This window comes from Formica exsecta, unplaced genomic scaffold (assembly GCF_003651465.1).
Source record: "Formica exsecta isolate Colony F162 unplaced genomic scaffold, ASM365146v1 scaffold26, whole genome shotgun sequence".
Classification (NCBI taxonomy): domain Eukaryota; kingdom Metazoa; phylum Arthropoda; class Insecta; order Hymenoptera; family Formicidae; genus Formica; species Formica exsecta.
Genome location: NW_021849866.1, coordinates 2,042,420 through 2,063,567, shown reverse-complemented (window position 1 = coordinate 2,063,567; position 21,148 = coordinate 2,042,420). Strand labels below are relative to the sequence as shown.

The 21,148-nt window shown below is 34.6% G+C and overlaps 2 protein-coding genes across 3 annotated transcripts in view; one reads left to right on the top strand and one right to left on the bottom strand.

The window, feature by feature from the left end:
* Positions 1-21,148, top strand: part of LOC115236842 — a 336,098-nt gene that overhangs the window by 91,961 nt on the left and 222,989 nt on the right. The window contains exons 3-4 of one of the 2 annotated variants that reach the window (XM_029809539.1): positions 2,807-2,842; positions 17,066-17,745. In XM_029809539.1, coding sequence (XP_029665399.1) covers positions 2,807-2,842; positions 17,066-17,128 — 99 coding nt within the window. In that variant the 3' untranslated portion in view covers positions 17,129-17,745. Of the gene's footprint in view, positions 1-2,806; positions 2,843-17,065; positions 17,746-21,148 lie in introns of those variants that run through there. The other variant, XM_029809538.1, reaches the window with a different exon arrangement.
* The window catches only part of LOC115236841 (zwei Ig domain protein zig-8-like), a 308,810-nt gene that overhangs the window by 235,505 nt on the left and 52,157 nt on the right, over positions 1-21,148 (bottom strand). The window contains exon 2 of the mRNA XM_029809537.1: positions 2,393-2,559. Within this exon, the coding sequence (XP_029665397.1) occupies positions 2,393-2,559 (167 nt within the window). The remainder of the gene's footprint in view (positions 1-2,392; positions 2,560-21,148) is intronic.

Below are 21,148 nucleotides of genomic sequence, written 5' to 3'. Positions count from 1 at the left end.
AGAGAAGAGAGTATATGTTAATTATATATATATATATATATATATAATTATTATGCACAAAAATTTTCGATAGTTGCTATTATATTATAACGCACGAGAACTGCGTCTTTTATTTTATTTTCAACTATCCATTCTTTTACACTACATAAATGATCTTTTTTTATATTCTGCGACTCTATCGTAAGTTCCAAGGTAGTCTATTGCCAATCCCAATCTTAAGCCAATCATTCGGGAGCGTGTCAAGACGTGATAAGGCGTCCGGTCACAAGAAACGACCTGCGATTTTCACGTGTAATTTATTACGATTCGACCTGTCGGTTCTCGCCGTCTCAGCTCCACCGGGTACCGTCGCTGCGGGAACAATATCAGCACGTTTTTTCTCAATGATTGAGCTCTCCTATGTCTTTCCTCCTTTTGAGATGTGGGCTCGATTTGGTATAGTCGAGGAAACGCGCGAATTTTCGTAATTGGTTTGCGCACGAGCAACCTCATTATATTTCGGCGTGCAATTGCTCTCCTCTAATAATAAGAGCGTATGTGACGCCGTATATCTCTCGTAAAATGAGAAACGAGTTATTGTGTGCGTCCGATGCGTGACATTCGTGGAGCGGTAGTCATGCTCGAAAATGCAGCAGCTACGATTTCGATGCGACATAGCGTAATAATGGCACTTTCATATATCTCTCATGCTCGTGCTTTGTTTAGAAAAGAGCGTTTCTTCGGCATTATTAGAGTTCGCGAAAGCTCGTATATTAACACATTTTTATATCGCGAGCAGAGCTACGTAAATATAGAGAAATATAATCACGAAAAAATTATTTTAATAACTTTGGCGCAACGCCGTGCATGATTCGCACGAGTCTCATCGCAATTCCGTCGCGGTTAGCCTGTAATTATCGGAATGAAAATACGTGACGTTTGCAAGTTATCGGTGATGCGTGATCGAACATTCTCCATCTCGGTTCTTCCTCTCGGAAATAGCTGAAACTCACGTTATTGACCCGCTTGTGAATAATTGGGTCGTTAACGAGTAATCAGTCCAACTGCCTCTTCCCACGTAGTAAGATATTTTGCAACAATTCAACTGTAAAAGAGGGAGTATTCCCATGTAAAAGCGAAGTTACACGCGAGGTACGTAATAATTATGCGAACGCCGCTTAAATTTTTATAATTATGATTACGCGATTTTAATTCAATTTCTGATATTTTAAATTCGCAGTATTTAACGCAATAAATGTAATATTTTCTGAAACTTTGAGAAACCCTGTTTACGGTATCGGTATTTATCGTAATATCGAGTCTTGTTATGCAGGTAACGTCGATACATTTCACGTATATTCCGTGAACTAGGCTGAAACTTCGCGAAATATGGAATCTTCGCATGCTGCGGGAACTCCAGCACGATAACCGGAAGATTGCGCGACTTGATTAAATATTAAGCTTTAACAGAACGTGCGCAAGAAAATACATTAAAATTCCTGCGATTGATAGACATTGCATAATTTATTATTATTTATTGTAATAATATTTATTATAATTTATTATATTATCAATTCCCTGTTTTTGAATAATTTTGCATTTTTATGTATTTTTATTAAAAGCTTATAAATTCGATTTATAATGCTCGACTAATAGCGAAAAAGAACCGAGAAAGCTCGGTGTGAAAAGCATGACGAATTCAATTACTAGTCAATCAAGATTCTTAGTCAAAAATCTGGAAAGATAATAGCCGGCATACCTCTATTCGCTTTTGAGCAGGTTTAACCCTTCAAACAGGCGTCATGCATATTCTATCAACGATCTAACCAGAAACCGCAGGCCAGCCTTGTGGTGATGTTAACCCAGCAACTCTGATCTATATAGCCTGACAGAGAGGCATGCCTGGGATTGAGGATTTTGAAAAACGATGAAGCAGCCATAACCGCAACAGCAACCTCCGCTCTACCTTTGACGCGACGAGAATATTGCAATTTTTTTTCTACCTAATATCTATATCACATTTAAGAGTCACGACTAAAAAGGTTGTGTGAGCTCTTTTTCTCAAAGGTTCAAACAAGTTTTTTTTTTTCATTTTTTATCTTGTATCTCGATATCTTGCATCGATAAAACCTGTGCCATAAACGGGCTTCATAAATGTGTTGTTGTCAAATTTAATTAACGCATAAAGTAGTATAATATTTTTTTATGATTTGATAAAATCTTTATTTTCTCAATAAAATAATTTACAGGTTTGATATTTGTCTGTCAAAAATTGGCTGTTTATTTAAAACGTAACTGATGCTCGAGCAAAGCTTTCGTTGTAATACCGTCTATCGCGGATTTCCTAGCGTAATTAGTAAGTTGTCTGTGAACGGGAAGAGCTGCGAAATGTAGGAATTATGCTGTCACTCACCTCCTTGTCGCCTAGCTGATGAACTCTGCAGTGAAGAAAAGCGGTCTGACCGACCGCAGTAGTGACATTCCGTGGCACGTTCGTCTCGAAAGCCGGTACGCCGCTGACGTTGCGACTCCCTTGTACAAGACTTCCACTCAAGACTCTCTGATCGCGAGTGAACGTACCTGCGTGACACACAACATAGGAACGTCAGCGTCGGAAATTAGCATGTCCACAACTAACTCGCGAAACTCATTAAGCGGTTGCATAAAGCTTTAAGCATTTTACCGGCTCTGCCAGTCGCGATGAAATGGAAATAATCGCGTAATTTGGCCTTCCTCGTATATTCATATTTTTAAGATCTCGACTCGTTTCAGTCAGACGTTTCAGTCAGAAGAGTAAGTAACTAACAGAGATTATTTCTGCTTTCAGAGTGGAAGCTATTCACGACAAGGAGAATGCAGTTTGGTGAGTCATAACAATTTATAAAATTAAAGATTTGTGTTTTCATCGCGTATTTAGTGTTGAATGTGGTTGTTCAATATCTTTTGTTTACGTTGTATACAACGTTATATCTCTGTAGACTGGGTGTGGTACTAGACTACATATGTAATGCCTTTATATAAATCTATACCAACATTATTAAATTTACAAGCCATGTTCCACATATTATGTGGAAATAGTGCTATCCTTTCATAGTGCATTTCGTATAATAGTATATTATTTAGCGAAACGTAAGCTAAGCTACTTTTATCCAAAGTAACGTAAATATATAGGAACTGCATTGCATTATTTTAAAAACATTATTAAAACTGTTTTTTGAAATTTCTATGCAGAAAATTTTAATTTATTTTTAGTATTTTCTCGGTCTCGTGAAATTTATCATTAGTGTTCATTTTATTGTCAGAATCACGACAGATACGCATCGACAACACGATGATGAATCGAGTATATAGTGTAATTGCATACATGATCATTGATGTTATCCAGATAAATAGTGGATTCTCGACGTACGTCGCTAGCATTTGCTTGAGTATTGATTGTTAGGTACAGAAACGACGGAATCAGATAAGCAAGTTTGTATTTGGCCTGCAGGTAAGACACAGATCGCAGATTAATCTGCAGCCTGCGGATAGGGGAGGGTTGGGATGGACGAGCTTGCATGACCCGGCCCTTTATCCGTTGACGGTGTTTTGCACATGGATCAGTTTAGACTAGAATATGTTTTGCGAACGAAATGTTACGTACAGCGTGTTTGCGCACGCTGATGACGGTCATTTCGCCGATATTAGTGCTAGATTGCTCGCTAATTACCGACGATATTCAGCAGCCATAATAGTAATGTTGGAAATTTTCACGAAGACATTTGTTTAAGAAATTATTTTTATTATTATTTTTATATATATAATATTTTCCGTCTCACTTTTTCTCTCTCTCGTTAGATTATTATCTCGTTAGATTATTATTATACAATGTGGAAAACGCACCTTCATATCATAATATTTCTTATCGGATCTTAAAAAAGAATTTTCTTTTTATGCAAAAATATTTTTTAGTATGTCACACAACGAAAGCTAAATTTATATTATATTTACATGGAATATGAAAGTAAATATATATGTATATCTCTCTCTTTTTACATAAACCGGAAATTTGCCGTGCTTTTAATAAGGCTTGTTATAGACGAAATATTTAATAAAAAATAAAACTACAGCATTATACTTTGGCTACGTCGATATAAATATAAAAATGTATAAATTTCAAAGAGTATCTCTAGGGATATTAAAAGTATTTTAAACCTTTTTACATATACTTTTTTGTTTCATAAATTGGTACACGTAGAAACCAAGAAATATATTCACATAGAAATTTCGTTTTTTTTACGGGACTATATGAACTTTAGCAGTTAACCCACGGCGACCGAACATTTGAATAAGATTTGAATTTTGTAAAAAAAAGTTTATCCTTGTATGAAATAAGTCGATTCTCTTGCTGAGAATTAACATAAATTCTCTTTCTCAGAATTCTTATATTCTTACTTTAATTGTGTGTACCTAAGATAAAATTTTATGAATTACATAGTCATAAAATATCAATTGTAATGTGTGCGCATTGATAAATCACAATATAAACTAATTTTCTGTTTTATGATTATTACTGTATTTTATGTAATCACAATATAAACTAATTTTCTATGTTTTAAAAATATGACTATGTTTTATATAATATAAATATATTCCTTGTTTTATAAGAGAATAATTTATTATTGTGCATTAAAATTTTTTGATATTAAAATTTAGAGCATGATTTTATACTTGAACACATCTCTTTGAGAAATATGAATCCAGAAAGATTTTAAGGTCTTAAAGAAGGTTAATGTCGAATTAGTAAGCGTACGAACGGATGGCATCTTGCAAATCGAATTACGAGAATTTATGTTTCTTAATTTCTTAAATTTTAATTTCAAAATTTAAATTGAAATCTACTTTAGTTGACACACAAAACATTTTTCACGTTACTTATCTGGAATGCAATAATCAATTTTGATCAATTCTTAATATTCAATCAAGATATATCATTTAAATACAAAGATAGTACATTCGCATATATTTATACATTATAGAAGAAAATAAGATCAGAAAGAGAATCGACATCAATTGTGATGCACTATTCTTTTTTTTCTTTTATACGATAAATGAATAAATTTGCTGGCCCGGTACCGATTCATTTAATAACAGATAAAACACCGGCGTGTATACAAGCGATATGAGCAACGAGTCCGCAGCGATTCGTGAAGACGCACGTGCGAGCGCGTCATTCAACGCGATTTCTCTTTAGATCTGTACCAGCTTGAAAATTCATATCAAGTTAATGAATTGTATTTCATCGAAAATCGATTGACTGTCATTTACGTTTTCGCTATGCAATGATAAAAGCATCGTACCTCGCGGTACGCATATCGGAGCAGTTTGTATCGAACTTTCGACATAGTCGGATGTAAAAGATCACGATCAGGAAACAGTTCCGGATGCGGATCGACGGGAAATGAGAACTTTTTTATAACGGAAACAGAATGCTCGCGAACATCGCGCATCGCGTTGAATTACTATTGAAAGCCGCCGAATGGTATTGCGAAAAAATGAAAAAAAGAAAAAAAATACAGCATGACATTCAAGATATCACGTGATGGAACATTCTCTGATAATGGTCAATATTTAAAATATCGATTTTGCGTTATCAATCGCATGATAGTCAATCTTTTCAAATGTATCATATTCGATGTATTACGAACTTCTGAATCGTAAAATTTTGTTCGTTTCAGTGAGCTATTTTCGGTTAGAACAATATACTAAAAGGAGATGTTTGATTCCGTTAATGCAAACATGTGATCGGAGATCACTTATGAATCAAAATAATTTGTGTTAGTTTTTTTGAAACTTTTTTACAAATCGTGCACGTTATATCGTTCGTTGTATATTTTGATTAACCCGGCACAAACATCCGCGCCGTTAAAGTTAAAACGCGAGCGTTACGTAGTAAAATAATTTATCATTGTCGCGATGAGCGCATCCATATTCCGCGACCGAGTTTTACAAGGGTGCCACGGTGATTCGCACTGATCAATAACGGGGGAATAATAAATAACGGACAGACTTGTCGATAAAGCAACGGGACCAAAAATCGCCGTCACACCAACACTGTGCGATGTTGTAGTAAACTCGCCCGCAAAGTTATGACCCCGTGGCCCGTGAAGCGGATACACGGCACTGTCACGTAGGTGTGGGTGCATCTGGCGTGTCGTGCGGTTACAACGTTGTAACTCCCGCTCGTTGCGCAAGGACAACGTGCCAGAACAAAGAAGCAAGGTTTTTGTCTCGTTTCGTATAGTGCCGTTCGAAGAGGATTAGATGGAGGAGAAGCCGGCGCACATGCAGCGATCTTATAGTTACACAATGTATGTGTAGGAGCAGCTGCCATCGGTGCAGTAAATGTCGATACATTTCGACAAGATGACGCACGTAAAAAAGTAAAAATCATTCCAATTGTACTCTTACTATCTTCTTTACGTAGCTCGATAAAGAATGTTTATGTAAAAACGATAAAGAATATTTATTTTAATTAAATTTTCAAACTTTGATAGCCGACGATTTTCCCGTGTAATTATCTCGGTTAGTCGAATGATGTTTTATACTATATATATATAGCTTCATTTAATTATAAAGCCACTGTGAGCATATACAGTTTAGAATATCATCTATTGGAAGTGGCTTCTATTTACGGGCATGGAGTACAGCACTGGGTAGTTATAACTATGTATATTGTGATATATGATATATTTAAGATCTTAATCACATGATATTATATACTATATAGTCGTGTGATAAACGGTGCATCTAAATTACTCCACCGAGTGGCCAACGGTATATTCAATTTTCCTTTTTTTTTTTTTTTTCCTTTTGATAGGGTCGGATCGAATCGAATACAACGTGCTACGAATAGCGAATATATGTAGTTTTTGTTCCCGGAAAGAGTAATTTGGGCCAGTGTAAGAGTTACATTTCACTGGGTGCGGCCGCGTGTTGTTCGACCGGACTTTTGTCGCAAAAATTGACTCGCGCCGGGCGAGCTATACACCCCGGGGATTACGCTTCGAAAGCGCCGAAGCGAGACGTTCGATGTACGTGACGTATGGCAGGTTGAAAGGATCGTGGCTACAGTTACTGGTGAAATCTCAGTGAATCGATGATTTGATGGATGTCCGATCACGAACGCGCTTCAGGCATTGTATCTGTTAGATGCTGTAATTTGATAATCACTGCGATAGATATACCTTGCGCTTAGGTATCTTTTATTGGCAGAACGTGTTTTTCAAAAAATTTCTGATGATTACACTGACAATAATACATAACAATTTAGATGATAATATTATTTAAATTTTATTTTATTCTTTTTTTACATAAACAGTTTTTAGAAAGTTATCTCTTTTTAATTTAGATTCTTAAATATATTGCATAAATTTACACATATTTCATCGAGCAAAAGAAAGGCTTCCCTTTAGTTGAAAATTTTAATTATGAAGATATTTATCAAATTTTTTAAAATCTAAATTTTGTCATAAATGAGTGTTCTGTCAAATTATTATATAGCCAAAGAACCTCTCTTTACTTGAAGTTTTTAAAAAGAATATTGATATTCTGAAAGATGAGAAAATTCGATGTATAATATGTAACTTTGAAGCAAAAGAAAAGATAGTTACAGATTTTAAGGCATTATTCATCCACGTCACAAAAGGATACTGATTATTCTCTTTCTAACATTATGTAACGACCGTGGTTACATAATTGCAACTTTTCTGAACCTTTCTTTTAATTCTGCAATTAATTTCAATTCGAGTTAACGCTTAGCGCTTCGTATGGTCATGGAAAGTTTTAATCCGGAACTGACCCGGCTCGGAAAACGTCGGCGATGTATTTTTGCTGAAATCATAAATTCCCAGCGCACGTTTGAGATCTTCCCTTTTCGCCCTACGTTTTCTCCTCATAAAGCACGGCAGGTCCGAAGCTGCCAATTTGATTTTAACCGCGATGACGTTGGTCGAAACGACCCACCAATGTATGTATGTTCGGCATGGACGAACTCGGGTTTCGTTGGATTACGCGGCCGCAGCAGGAAATTCGAAGGTTGCCGGGAAATTTGTGAGACACGTGGGAAGACGCATAAATCAGGCTCCGCTGATTTCGGAGCAGGGCTACTAGGGGATTTCTCCGAGTGATCGAGCGCGGTTCAATCTCAGTAGCCGAGAACGACCTAATGCTTTAAATGCAGCAGCGATCTCGCACGAGGAAGATTTAAAAATTCACCGACATTATATTTTTAATCTCATCTCTCTCTTTCTCTCCCATTCACTCACTCTTTCCCTTTGTGCCGTGATTGTGAAGAAAGATCCCAGTTTGTAGCATTAAATGGTTTTCACTACCGAGTTATTTTTCCGTTGTAATCTCACCCAGCTCTGAGCTCACTTATGCTTTATTTTGCGCTACGTTATTTTACGCTTTCTGCATTTAACGTATATATACTGTTATTCTGTATTTCTTTAGGCTGTGTTTGTGTTTGAGATATAGTAATTAGTGTGCTTTCATTATATTTGACGTTAACAATGAACTACGATTCTCTACATTAGCCAGTATCATTATGCCAGCGCGATATCAATGATTTCACATGCATAATTATGCTATGAAATTATGCGGCGAAATTTCTGGAATAAATGGGCATGTAAATATTGTAAATTTAAAGAATATATCTCATTGTATGTATATAGCAGATAAAACGAGAATCGCTTATAATTGCATCGAAGGGAATAATTGCGCAAGAGTTAATCGGATTTTCATTACGTCCCGCGCAATTCGAGAATCGTCGGCGGACCAATACGAGCGAAAAGAGAGACGGACAAATCAAGCTGGGATTTTCATCGGCAGTATCACAAATACGAAAGTGTTTATTAGAGCTTTGGGGGATGTTGTCACGTCGATATTTGTAAATCTGATTGAAGTACCAGTTAAAATGGCGAACGGTCCTTGCGCGGAAAGTGCAGTTACGTGTACAAACTCGGTTTCGAATGTGACCGATACGAAAACAGCATGTAATTATTTGATCTCTTCTTCTTCTTAAATATTGTCTTTTTCGATTTTAACAAATCGAATCTTTCACAACACAAACATTATTAATATCAAGATTTTTTTTGAAGCTATGTCTATAAAATCAATTCTTTTTTTTTTTTTAAGTTACATTTTAATGGAAGATAAACGGTATATCAAAATAAAAAATATTAGATGTATTAGAAAAGCTCAAAGTAAATTTATAATGATATTTAAATTGTAATTTTCATTTTCTTTTATATTCTAGCATAATAAAAACGTAATATTAAATTTAGTATTAAAAATTTAATAGTTTACACTCGAGATAAATATATTTCGTTAAAAAAATTTATTTTCTGATACAACTGAAATTTTTGAATCGATCGAATTCACGTATTACATTGATCTCGAATTCACGTTTGCGATTAAACTTGGAAACACGAAAGAGTGCGAGACAGACCAAAGAAATGACCGCGAATTCGAATCTTGCGCGATATCGCGAGGATAATTCGCCGTAAAATATCTAACGATTGCGACGTGGCAAGGTCAGCTTTAAGCGGGGTTAGCCCGATTTTGACCACGTTGACCCAAATTGCGAGATTTGTCTCTGACAGCTTGGTAACGAGACTAAAGGTTGCGCCGCAATTTCACAGCTGAATTTAGCGACGACTCGCGCAGAAAATCCCTAAAATCCATAGCCGCTTTGCGCATTCGCGGAGGGGATATACGAAGGGCGAATCTATACAAACGTTATCATACCGAGACTGACACGTAATCGGGCTGGAAAACTAAACAGCTCATTTGCAGCGCGCGATTAGCTTGGCCGTCCACGACGGTTAGTTGGGATGATTATGTGAACACGCGGCTTTTCCCACGTTCTACACCGATTTCCTTCACGCGAACTGCCGCTATCTCGCCGATTCATCATCGGAACGTCGTATTGACTGACATTACTATCGATAATTTCTGACAAAAAGTCAATATTATAATATATTTGTGATTGATTATTTTGATAATATCTGGAAGATGCTTTTATCATACAAAAAAATTTTTTTCTTGCGTTTTTTAAAGTTTTATATTTTATGTTATTACTTATGATTTCTTGTAAATTTTTGATACATTTTCATAAAAAGCGATTTTTTTTTAAACATTTGGAATTATAGAAAATTGAACTTTAAAAAATAACTAGATTATCATATAAGCAAAATATTGTCCAATTAATTTCATTATAACACAATTTTAATTGAATAGCTTGCCAAAATATATAGAATTAAAAATTTTTAATATAATATTGTGATCCAAAATATTAAATAAATTTTTCTAGGAATTTTGGACGAAAATGATTTTCAAATTTATCAGAAGACACGTTTTCGAAGTTCAATGTAAACGGTCTATATCTGGAACAAACTTGTAGATAAAATCGAAATTGAAACAATCGATCGAGCCATACAGTATAATTTCATTAAATTTGATCTTCGTCGCATTTCATTTCTGGGACAATATGGCTGTGATATCATCCAGCGCGTAATTAATTCATGTGATCCATTCGGTCGCAATTTTAGCACGGATGGAATTTTTAAAAATGTAGTAGGGAAAAGAAGCTATATATATCACGTCAAAGTGTTCGGCATGCTCGTGCGGAATCGAAATGTCGTATTCGACCAGCGAAATAAAGTCAGGGCAGAAAGCTGTCGGAAATGATGGATGATGATGGCATATAATCCCGGGTTGTTTTCCCTGCGATGAAACCAACTAGGCACAAAAAAAAAAGAAGAAATTTGCCCGTCAAAATTAAATGGAGCGTTTAAAGACAGAAAGCGTTCTCGCGCGTATCTAAGAGTGCCAATAATATATCGGATACTACAAGATTGTTAGGCATCGTTATTTTCTGTCGTTATCTCGATTTTTTATTAAAAATATCTATAATTTTTATAAAATAATATCTAATATCGAAATAATATAATATTATATTATTTCTGATATAATATCTATAATTTCTTTATCACTAATGCACAGAGTATTGCAAAATATAAAATATGCAAAATATGCAAAATATAAAAAAATATTTGCGCTCGTTTGTGTTTTCTATATTCTATTACTATTTTATTCTATATTACGTATGCTAGTTTTTTTCCGATCAGAAAACTTCTTTAAGCTATTGATTTATTAATTCTGGCAATATTCGTGAACGTTTCCGTGAAAATGAAAATTGTCGCGATATAATAACTTTACTTGTTCCTCGATAGTCCGGCCGGCCGGCTAGTGTTTCATACATATTGATACACGCTTTCAGAAGAAGATTACGTGAAAGATAATAAATCCTATTTTCCCACGTCACGTGCAGCAACCCGTCGCTTGTTTTTCCATTGTATAATGGAATATGTACGCGGGTAAGTCCCTGGTTTTGACGTGAACCGTTCCGGGCGTGCAGGCTCGGAGGCTGCGCGCACAGATGGAGCGTGTGTAAAGACCGGTGACACATGATTCTCCCCTATTACGGGATGGAAAACGGAAAAGAGGACTGGCGGTATCGATACACGTGGCTGGAAATTGGAGGAAAGAGGTAACGACGACGACGGCGCGACGTGATTGTTTCCGAGCAGGAAATAGAACCTCTGGGAACGAGGCCGGTGATTTGATGTTAACACGTATGAACGTGGCGTTGTCTGTTTCCAATAAATGGGTTCGAATGCGTCGAGATGCATTGTGCATCGATTTTCTATAATGTCGCTTGCAGCTAATAACGGAAAACTTTATTATGGCAGAAATCCTATGTCAGGATCTTACACAATGAAGAAAAATAACATAAATCATACATTGCCGTCACTGATTTGATCCGAATACATTTTTCGTGACAGTATTCGTGTAGAATATTGCAGTTCATCATATAATTTGAATTATTTAATTATTTATAATATATAGATAATATATAGTTCGCGGGTGTATCTTTTCAATTTAAGCACAAGTAGTAATCGATATAAATTTGACAGCATCGGTTTTTCGGTTCAACTATAGCGATAGTCGTTATAATTAAAGAAATTAGCGTGTCCACGATTCCTTACTACGTTGCCTATAAATAAAGATTACCGGTAATCTCGTCGGCTAACCGTCTCACCCTTTTTATCCGGTACTACAAACTGCTTCCTAGCGTAACAACGGCGGCGAGGAAAAGCGCCATAGCCGCGAACCAAATTAATTTTGGACGGTTGGGCGTACGCGGCGAAAAACGGAGGAAATCCGTCCGTGTGCTGGCAGATAAATCATCACCATGTTATATCATAGGAAACTGTATTCTTGATACAGCGTGGCTTCCGAATCGTGGGGTTCCATTCATGTTTGCTCCTCGTAGCTCAGAATAGATCCTATAATTCCCATAATTGATTGAAAAAGGAAATAATTATTTTGGACTTGGAATAGTGCCATCTTGGACACGGAAATAATAAAAGAGAAATATAGCACATTTGTAATATTTGGATGTAGGAGATATCTTTTTTTTTTTTTATTTTTATTCTCCATAATTTAAAAACTTCTCATTAATTAAAAAAACACATGTAGAATATAACATATATTCTCTCGAAAATAAAATTTTTTAACAGATATATAATGTACACGACATGCGATTTATATATTTAATCGTAAAAGATTCAGTGAATCGCAGTTAATAATTCAATGCGCAGATGCTATAGTAAACGCGATTGTCTACAAAAGAAGCACACGGAATACAACGACAACGCAAATCTGCAAAACGTTACATTCTTCGTAACAAAGCGCGCTCGTTCCTTTCTACGACCTTTCTCTTGGGGAAACCCGAAGCGGAACCCGAAAGGACGCGTCCACTGTTACGGACGACATCGCGAGCCCTGTCGTTTCTTTTGCTTTGCCTCGCATCGCCGGGAGAGCGAAACGATCTTAGCGGTCCCGGGCCTGACAAATCGCGGGACCGGCACCTCGGCGAGTCGCTGAGCTTTATCCGCGTCGTCGAACGAACGAAGGCGTCTCGGGGAGAAAACGCTGCCGCGGATATATCGGTGGGATTAATCGGATACCTATACGCGGCACTTGTCACCTGACCGCTCCGGAAAGACGCTCGAGAACCATTCGCTGAGCTATCCATCTCCGGTGGCTTCGGAAGCCGAGGTACGACACCTTTCGAAGAAGCGCTTCGCGTTCTCATGCGCGGGAAGAGGAAAATTCTCTTTCTCTCCCTCTCTCTTTCTCTCTCTTTTATGTGCACAATTCTGTGCAGTCGGATTGGTAGAAGAGGTACGACACCTTTCGAAGAAGCGCTTCGCGTTCTCATGCGCGGGAAGAGGAAAATTCTCTTTCTCTCTCTCTCTCTCTTTCTCTCTCTTTTATGTGCACAATTCTGTGCAGTTGGATTGGTAGAGAGAGGGTAGATCGAAAAGCAAACACGGTGCTTTCGCAGACTCGCCATCGATCTGCCAATCCAGCGACCTGGATCTTCGGTCTTCCTCTCCTTAGCTTAACTTCTGTCTTGAAACTCGAGCGAAGCCCTCTAGAAATCGACTTCGTAATAGGAATACTTAGCCTGATTTTTTATTCATTGTTATCTCTTCGCGTCTTCCCTGCTCTTAGCGAGAATTCGAAAATTCCCATGCACGTACAGATGTTACTTGACAGAGGATTTTATAAGAGTTACGCATTCTTGTAATTTGTACTTGTTTCGATGGAATATTTTTTCAAGAAAATTTATCAATTTTATTTTATTCAAAATAGTTTGGAAAGTATTATTAGATACTAATTTATTTAAAGAAAACTGGAAAGTAATATAATCGAGGCACTTTGCGTGCATCTTCTTAATCTAAAAGTAACAAATAGAGGAATTCGATACTCTACGAAGAATATGCTGGCATGCGAGTCATATAAGAGAAGCAGGAACGGGTTCATAAATCCGGAAAGTCATCTCCAACTTCGTAATGAGCGCGCGAAAAACATCTTTTGTTCCGTCAAAGACGCGTGCAACGGTATAACGGCCGTAAAACGGCGCTATTGTAATACCCGAACTGCACGATGTTAATAATAAAACTTTAGTAATCTTCATTGAACGAAAGTTTCGGAGTTACTCTTCGAAAGATGGGTTAACCCATTCATCTCTACGCGAGTCGTGAAGACTTACAGGGCGTTTTTCAAGAGTTGTAAAAAAAATGGCATGGTAATAGAAAGAAAGAAAATTGTTAAGGCCACCGAATATTAGGATACTGTCGAAAGAAAGGACAATACCGCCTTTCTGGAAAGCTTATTCTTCTCGTTTATCTCTACGGAACATTGACGATGATTTAGACGACTCGGTCGACCAAACTTCCTCTCGTTGCGACGTGCGCGGCAAGTTTTTTAATTACTCGCGCGAGAACAGGCTTTGTATTCCACGTTTCGAGATCTTAACGTGCCGAGAAAAGTTTCGTCCACTACCACTTCATCTATACATCATCGGAACAATCGTGGGCGGAGAAAAGAAGATATACAATCGATATTATTACAGAGAATTTATATGATTTACGTTTGCAATACGAAATTTTTTTTAACGACATATGGTTCTTAAATAATTATGTAATAAACACTATTTTTTGATGAAGAGAAAAAAATAGTAGATTGATGTTTTTAGCTACAAATTCTCTATTATTTCACTTATATTTTACCACTTATTTCAAATCTGTTTTTCTTCAAAAATACTATCTATCATTGGTGTTCGAACGCGCTAATTAATCGAAAATAATAATTATTTCTTTTTTAGAGAGCAAGAAATTTATTTACAAATTTATATAAATTCTAATTCTTACTTTTATAAATATATCTATATATACATATTATTACAGTCCGGATATGTATAGTCTTGATTATTCTGACATAAATATCTGCCTTTGTGTACAGTAGCTTTTGTAGAAAGCACTCGTCTCGCTCAGGTATTACTGACAATGAGTACCAAAGTTTACCTATCCTGAGAAGCACGAGGATGCATCGCGGATGACATGAAATCGGGATGCACGCCGCGATCCAGATGAGAACGGTACTTTGTTGCAGGCCGGCCTGCAAAGCGGTTCTTATTCCGGAGCTCCGTTTCACTAAACGGATCGAGTGATCCATTAAGAACAAGAGCTCAGGATGCGAACGTAGCCCCTTTTAACGAAATGAGCGTTCTGCCCCGTTTACCTCTTTTTCTTGCAATTTTGCGCGGTCACAGAGCAGAGAATCCTCGTGATAACGCATTGCACGGCGATCGGAATGAGCGTAAGAACGATGCCGTTCCGATGAAATCTAATAGAGATTCTTACGAGAGCAAAGAGAAACCTCGAATGCTTCTGAGATTATGGTTGCGTTTGAACATAAAAGTGGACGACCATCCTGCATTAAAACTCGTTGCAAACGTTGCAGCTTTCAGCTTTTATATATGTATATAAAAGAGTAATATGACAATCTCTTTATACCAGTATTTCATGTTTTATTGCATGTTTTATGAAAACAAACGTATATCATAAAAATTTGACGTTGAGAAACGTCATATTTTGAAGCTATAAATTAATGTGGCTTATTTCCATTCATTTATATATGTTAAATATAATATGTAACACAAAAAATGTATAATATAAAGCATAATATAAAAACATTAACGTCAAGAAATTTGAGAAATTGCGAGAAAAACGAAAAACAGTTTTTGTGCATAAAATAATGCATGCATTAATTTAGATGATTAATAATGATAGATGTTATTTCTCGATCAAATTAAAAACTTGTTTGCTGGAATATTATGTGCTGCATTCGTTTAATTTGAATAATTAAGAATCCAAGCATTATTACAAAATAAGTAAAATTCTTTTTAACATTTCTCACTTTTTATTTTATATATTGGCTAGCAATAATGGAAATATATATTAATAATGAGGTGCAAGCAAATAAATAGAGCCGTTAAAATATACGTTCGCGCAACGCTCTGTTAATGTAAATGTCTCGTACAATAATAAAAAAAAATTATCAAAACGTGCATTATTTATTATGAAATAATTATGCATTAAACTATCTTTTTTTGTAAACGAAAAAGCCTTCAACAATCATAAAAATTTTTCCCGTAATAACTAAGATGCATTAATAAATATCAATTAATAACATATTTAATTTGATAACGAAAAACTCGGATCACAGAAACAATTATACATTTGCAAAATTATGCATTTGCTGATTATACTTTTTTGCTGAACTTTTAATAGGGAACAATTTTTTTTTTTTTTGCTCAAAATTTAATTTGATCGATAATCCGGATTCTGTGTTTTAAAGAATAACTCAATCATGATCACTAAATACAACGCGTAATTCTAATTTTGGCTATAATATTGTTATCTTTTTCTCTCTTTAAATTTATCACCTATAAAAACAAAAAGAAAAACATATATGAACTTTGATCTCCACGTTTCGACATTTTTCGTGATCGGAGGGACGTTTAAAAGCCAATGGAAAATTTGCGAAACGCGAGCGAGTGCAGTGACAATATAATGTTGTGCGGCACTTCTGCATGTAGGTGGATACATCGTGCACTTGTAATAGCCTCAGGCAGATCGAGTTAAACTCGATTCTTTCCTGGATCTTTTAATTGTGAAATATATGTCCTTGAGCGATCACTTTTAGGATCTCATTTTGTAAAACTAAAATACTGCTGGTTAATAGTAAAGTACTGAAAAAGTAAATTTAAATAAACAGAATAACAGATAAAAAAATTAAAATATGTTAAATACATTTTATATATATATGTATGTATGTGTGTAACAGATTTATCATTTTAGAATAAAATATTTAGAGTATATTTTTTCCTATTTATAGAATGATTGTTGCCATAAAAATAATTAACGAAGAAAATTTTGTATATTTATTTTGTCTGGAGTAATATAATTATTGCATTTTCGTTAAATTATTAATAGATAATTTTATTTTCATTTTTTTGAAATTGATTTTTTAGATTAGTTTTTTCAATTTTGTGCGAAGATGAGAGGTATTATATGTGAGATCTATGTGCGTACATGTATACTGAATTCTTCTTATACTAGACAAGATGGAAGACCATCGGAAAGAAAAATTCTTTCGTACAGGATTTCGATTCTCTAACCGTAAGTAACGTTGCAAGGAAGTTCGACCACTATCTTGGGGACTGAGTACATATATCTGTAATATGTTCGATACGCGAACGTTGAAAAATGCACGGATGATGCGATATACTCGAATGCTGAAAAATGCAGATGTTTTCTTCGATCTCTGTGTGAATGTGTGTGTATGTGCGTGCGTGCGTGCATACATGCGTGCGTGCGTGTGTGTGCGCGCATACATAACTCGTCGAAGCTTTTCAATTTTAATGTAAATCTTCTCGTAATTGACTATCGAATAAAATTTATATTTGTATGGAGTCTACTTCCAATTAATCAAGCTATAAAAACGCGATATTTATTCGCGATTTCATTAATTAAAGAGTTAATTAAAAATTATGCAATATTTAATGTTTTCTGAATATGAAAAAAATGATTAACAATTACAGTTCAACACTTTGTATTAAAACAATATTTTATTCATTTCGATGAATTATACGAATGCTTAAATATCCACTAATTGCTTATAAAAGATTTAACTATTTTTAGAGAATATGTTATGGTTTTAATGAAACACGAAATTGATCTAGGCACAATACATATTTGCGGAGTTGTTTAACAAATTTTGGTCATTATTCCTAGGTAGTACATCCAGGATATATTAACATAATTTAATGTTTGTTAAAAACAAAATTAAATTAAGAGAGAAAGGAGAGAAAAAGAAAGAGAAAGAGGGAGATATTAATCCAATGCAGTTCCGCGAACAAGCAAAGTGTTGTTATAATATGGCAATTACACATGAATGTTATATCTTTTTCATGATCCATTTTTTATGTTTTCTTACAAGAAACATAATTATAATTCTTTACTTTTTTAAAATTTAGCAGCGAAGGAACATTATATGATACAATAAAATTGGTTTAATTAATTAAGCAAAAAACATAACGATTGTAATAAACACGTAAGAGATATTTTCTTTTATGTTACATAAAATTGTGATGCACTATGTAATGTCTAATCGATAACGTGAAAGGATCTAAAGACGAATCAATAAGAACGAAGGTTCAGTCAGAATATATAAAGGATGGAGAAAAAACGGGTGCACAGAAGCCAGGTACCTGTTTGATTCAACAGTCTCATTCAAAGGTTGTTGCTTATTCAGTCAACTGTGTTAAAGCATTCAACTCGGGTAAGAATTTTTCTGTGCAGACATGCGTATACATTGTTTGCTAAAAGAAGGTATTTTTTTCTGCAGCTCAATTTTTATCGTGTTTTGTAACAATGCTTGGCATTTTATTTGGTTATTCCGTGTTCTATGAATCTAGGAATAAAAAAATAAGAGTAATTTCTCATATTCTATATTTGATGCGAGATATAAACGATTATATTTTTTGCTCATTTTGCTGCTGCGTTCTATATAAATGAGTATTGATTTATATATATTGCGATTTTAATTGAATATGAAACAATGTGCTATTAAAAATCATTGAAATATTAAATTAAAAAATATTACATAATCGTATTATTCGGATTGAAGCTTTTTTGCAGGATATAAATTTCACTGAAATCAAGTGAGTAATAATAAGTCGTATTAGTATAATACTTTCAATTACACGTTTAATTAATGCTTCACAGGTTGTGCGGTCATACATTATCGTCATTGATTAATATCTCTCATCGGATTTATACATTTTTGTATGTGGAAATGATTTCGCGTTCCGGCACAAGCCCAAATTTGAATCTCTCCCGCGTAATGTTAATAACATATATATCCGTTAAGCCGCATAAATTATATCCGCCAAATGCAATCACATCGTCATTAGCATGCAAATACATTCTCATTATTAACCTAAACCTTGACAGAGATTATTTCGGTATATATCTCTCAATTATTAAGCCCTTTTTAAAGTCACATTCGCTTTCATCTCGTCCTGAATCTAGTTTTAACTTTCAACTTGAGAAATTACTTTGATAACTTTAAGACGTCGGTAAAATAATTCCGAGCATTACTAAATAGCGTATTGAAATATGACAGAATGAAAATGTATATATACAAGAATATTGCATCAGCGATTATGATTAATTTAATTGGATGATAATATTAAACATATTTATCAGTATTCTCATCTACATTTAACGCCTCATTAGCGCCAGCATTATCCATGGTTCCAAATATTAACTGTTTATTATGAACGTCGTTTTTAATTCCAATATCAGATGAAAGTTGAACAGCTATCTCTCACGATTATTAATATTAAACATTGATCAAATTGATAAGTATTTTCATCTACATTTAATGCTTCATGTAATTCTAAATGTCTTATATATTAGAAAATGCGATAATTATAAAATTGCCTTAAATATTTAATATTCTTTTAAATACATGATACAGTAATTATGAAAATATAATAGCTGAAATTTTAAAAGATTTAATATTGCTTTGTACACCATAAATTATATTTTAGAATATAACAATGGAGAGTAATTATATTATTAATATAACACTGGTCGTTAAATATTTTATGAAATTAAGGCGAAAGGAAGAGAAAGAGAGAAAAGGAGAGAAAGAAAGTGAAATAGAAAAACTGAACACTTGCTAAACGAGACAGAAAAGCTTTATATCATTTTTAATCATTTATAATAGGAACGTAATTTAATATGGATATTCCATACAACAATGCGAAAGGATTTAAAGTTGCTGGCCGAGTTACGAAATTCTCTGTCGTAGCAAATTTTATTCAAGATACAGCGAGTAGCGGGGGCGGTTAATTACAAGATTTGCCGGTTTCACGTTGTTACAAAGTTAAACGATCGTTTTGACTCACCGTTTACTAATTAGTTTCTGAAAGTCCTTCGTGCGGATAGTTCAAAGAAAGCTGCAGAAACAACATTACGAGATAGGTTGTCCGCGATTGAATTACTTTCAAGTCCCAATGGATACCGTCATTTCTGTGCTTTAACTACCCGCTGAATTAAAAGTTTCATATTTGTTAGGATTTGGTAGATTTTTGTAAAAATATTTTTGTTTTTTATTTTAAGATTTATTTAAAGTAAACTGATTAAAGTATCGATAGGAAAAATGTTATTTTTCGGGAGATTAATATAATATATTTATGAAAAAGCAAGTTTAATACGGTTTTTAATGATACAAGTTGAGTGAATAAATCTTCATTGCATATTAAAAACTGTTTTTTTAAAACTATATTTATCTCAGTTATGTTAAAACATCCGATTTTTTCTTGTAATGATTTTTTTTTACCGCAGATTATTTTATATTTTATAAATTATTATTTAGAGATTTATATATATAGTATTAATTATTAATCAGTTGTATGTGTAACTGATTAATTTTATTATTGCAGCAATATAAATGCGATAACGTTACAAATAGTTAATAGAATCTTTAGTCTCTTTTCGATTTTTATTTGATTTTCTATCATAATATTGAATATCAAAGCGGATGTGAAAAACGTCGATCACGTAATTCGCGAGTATATTTAATAACAGAAACGTCATGGACGCGCGAGAGTGATATGACACAACTACGCGACTCTTGCGTTTGTTTGAGTAAGGAAAATTGTTACATCCGACAAAACAAGTCACCGGCTGCACGTGTATTGCGCGACACGGAGTAAACAAGATTTCTGTAGCGAGTGAAAGCAAACATCGATGGACTTTTTCCCATAGTTGCTGGCATGCTCTTTTCTCTCCCTGAAGTGATTTCTCGTCGTACCATCATAAACCCACCTCGAGGTGACAGGTGGATTGAATTTTTTATGGATATATCGATAACACACATTGCAACTGTCAGTTCACAGAGAACGATGTCTAAGTGAATCTATGGCATCACGATAAGAAAACACACACACGAGGTGATCTTTTCTCTGTGTGCGCTATTAATAATTGAGTATACTTTGAAATACGGATATAAGCTTCAGTAAAATATTTACAGCTTTTGTTACTTGTGAAATTGTGAGTGGATATTTATACACAAGTTTGAGATCTTTGAAAATAAAATTGGTGTACAGTTTAAATTAATTTACGATTTGTGATGG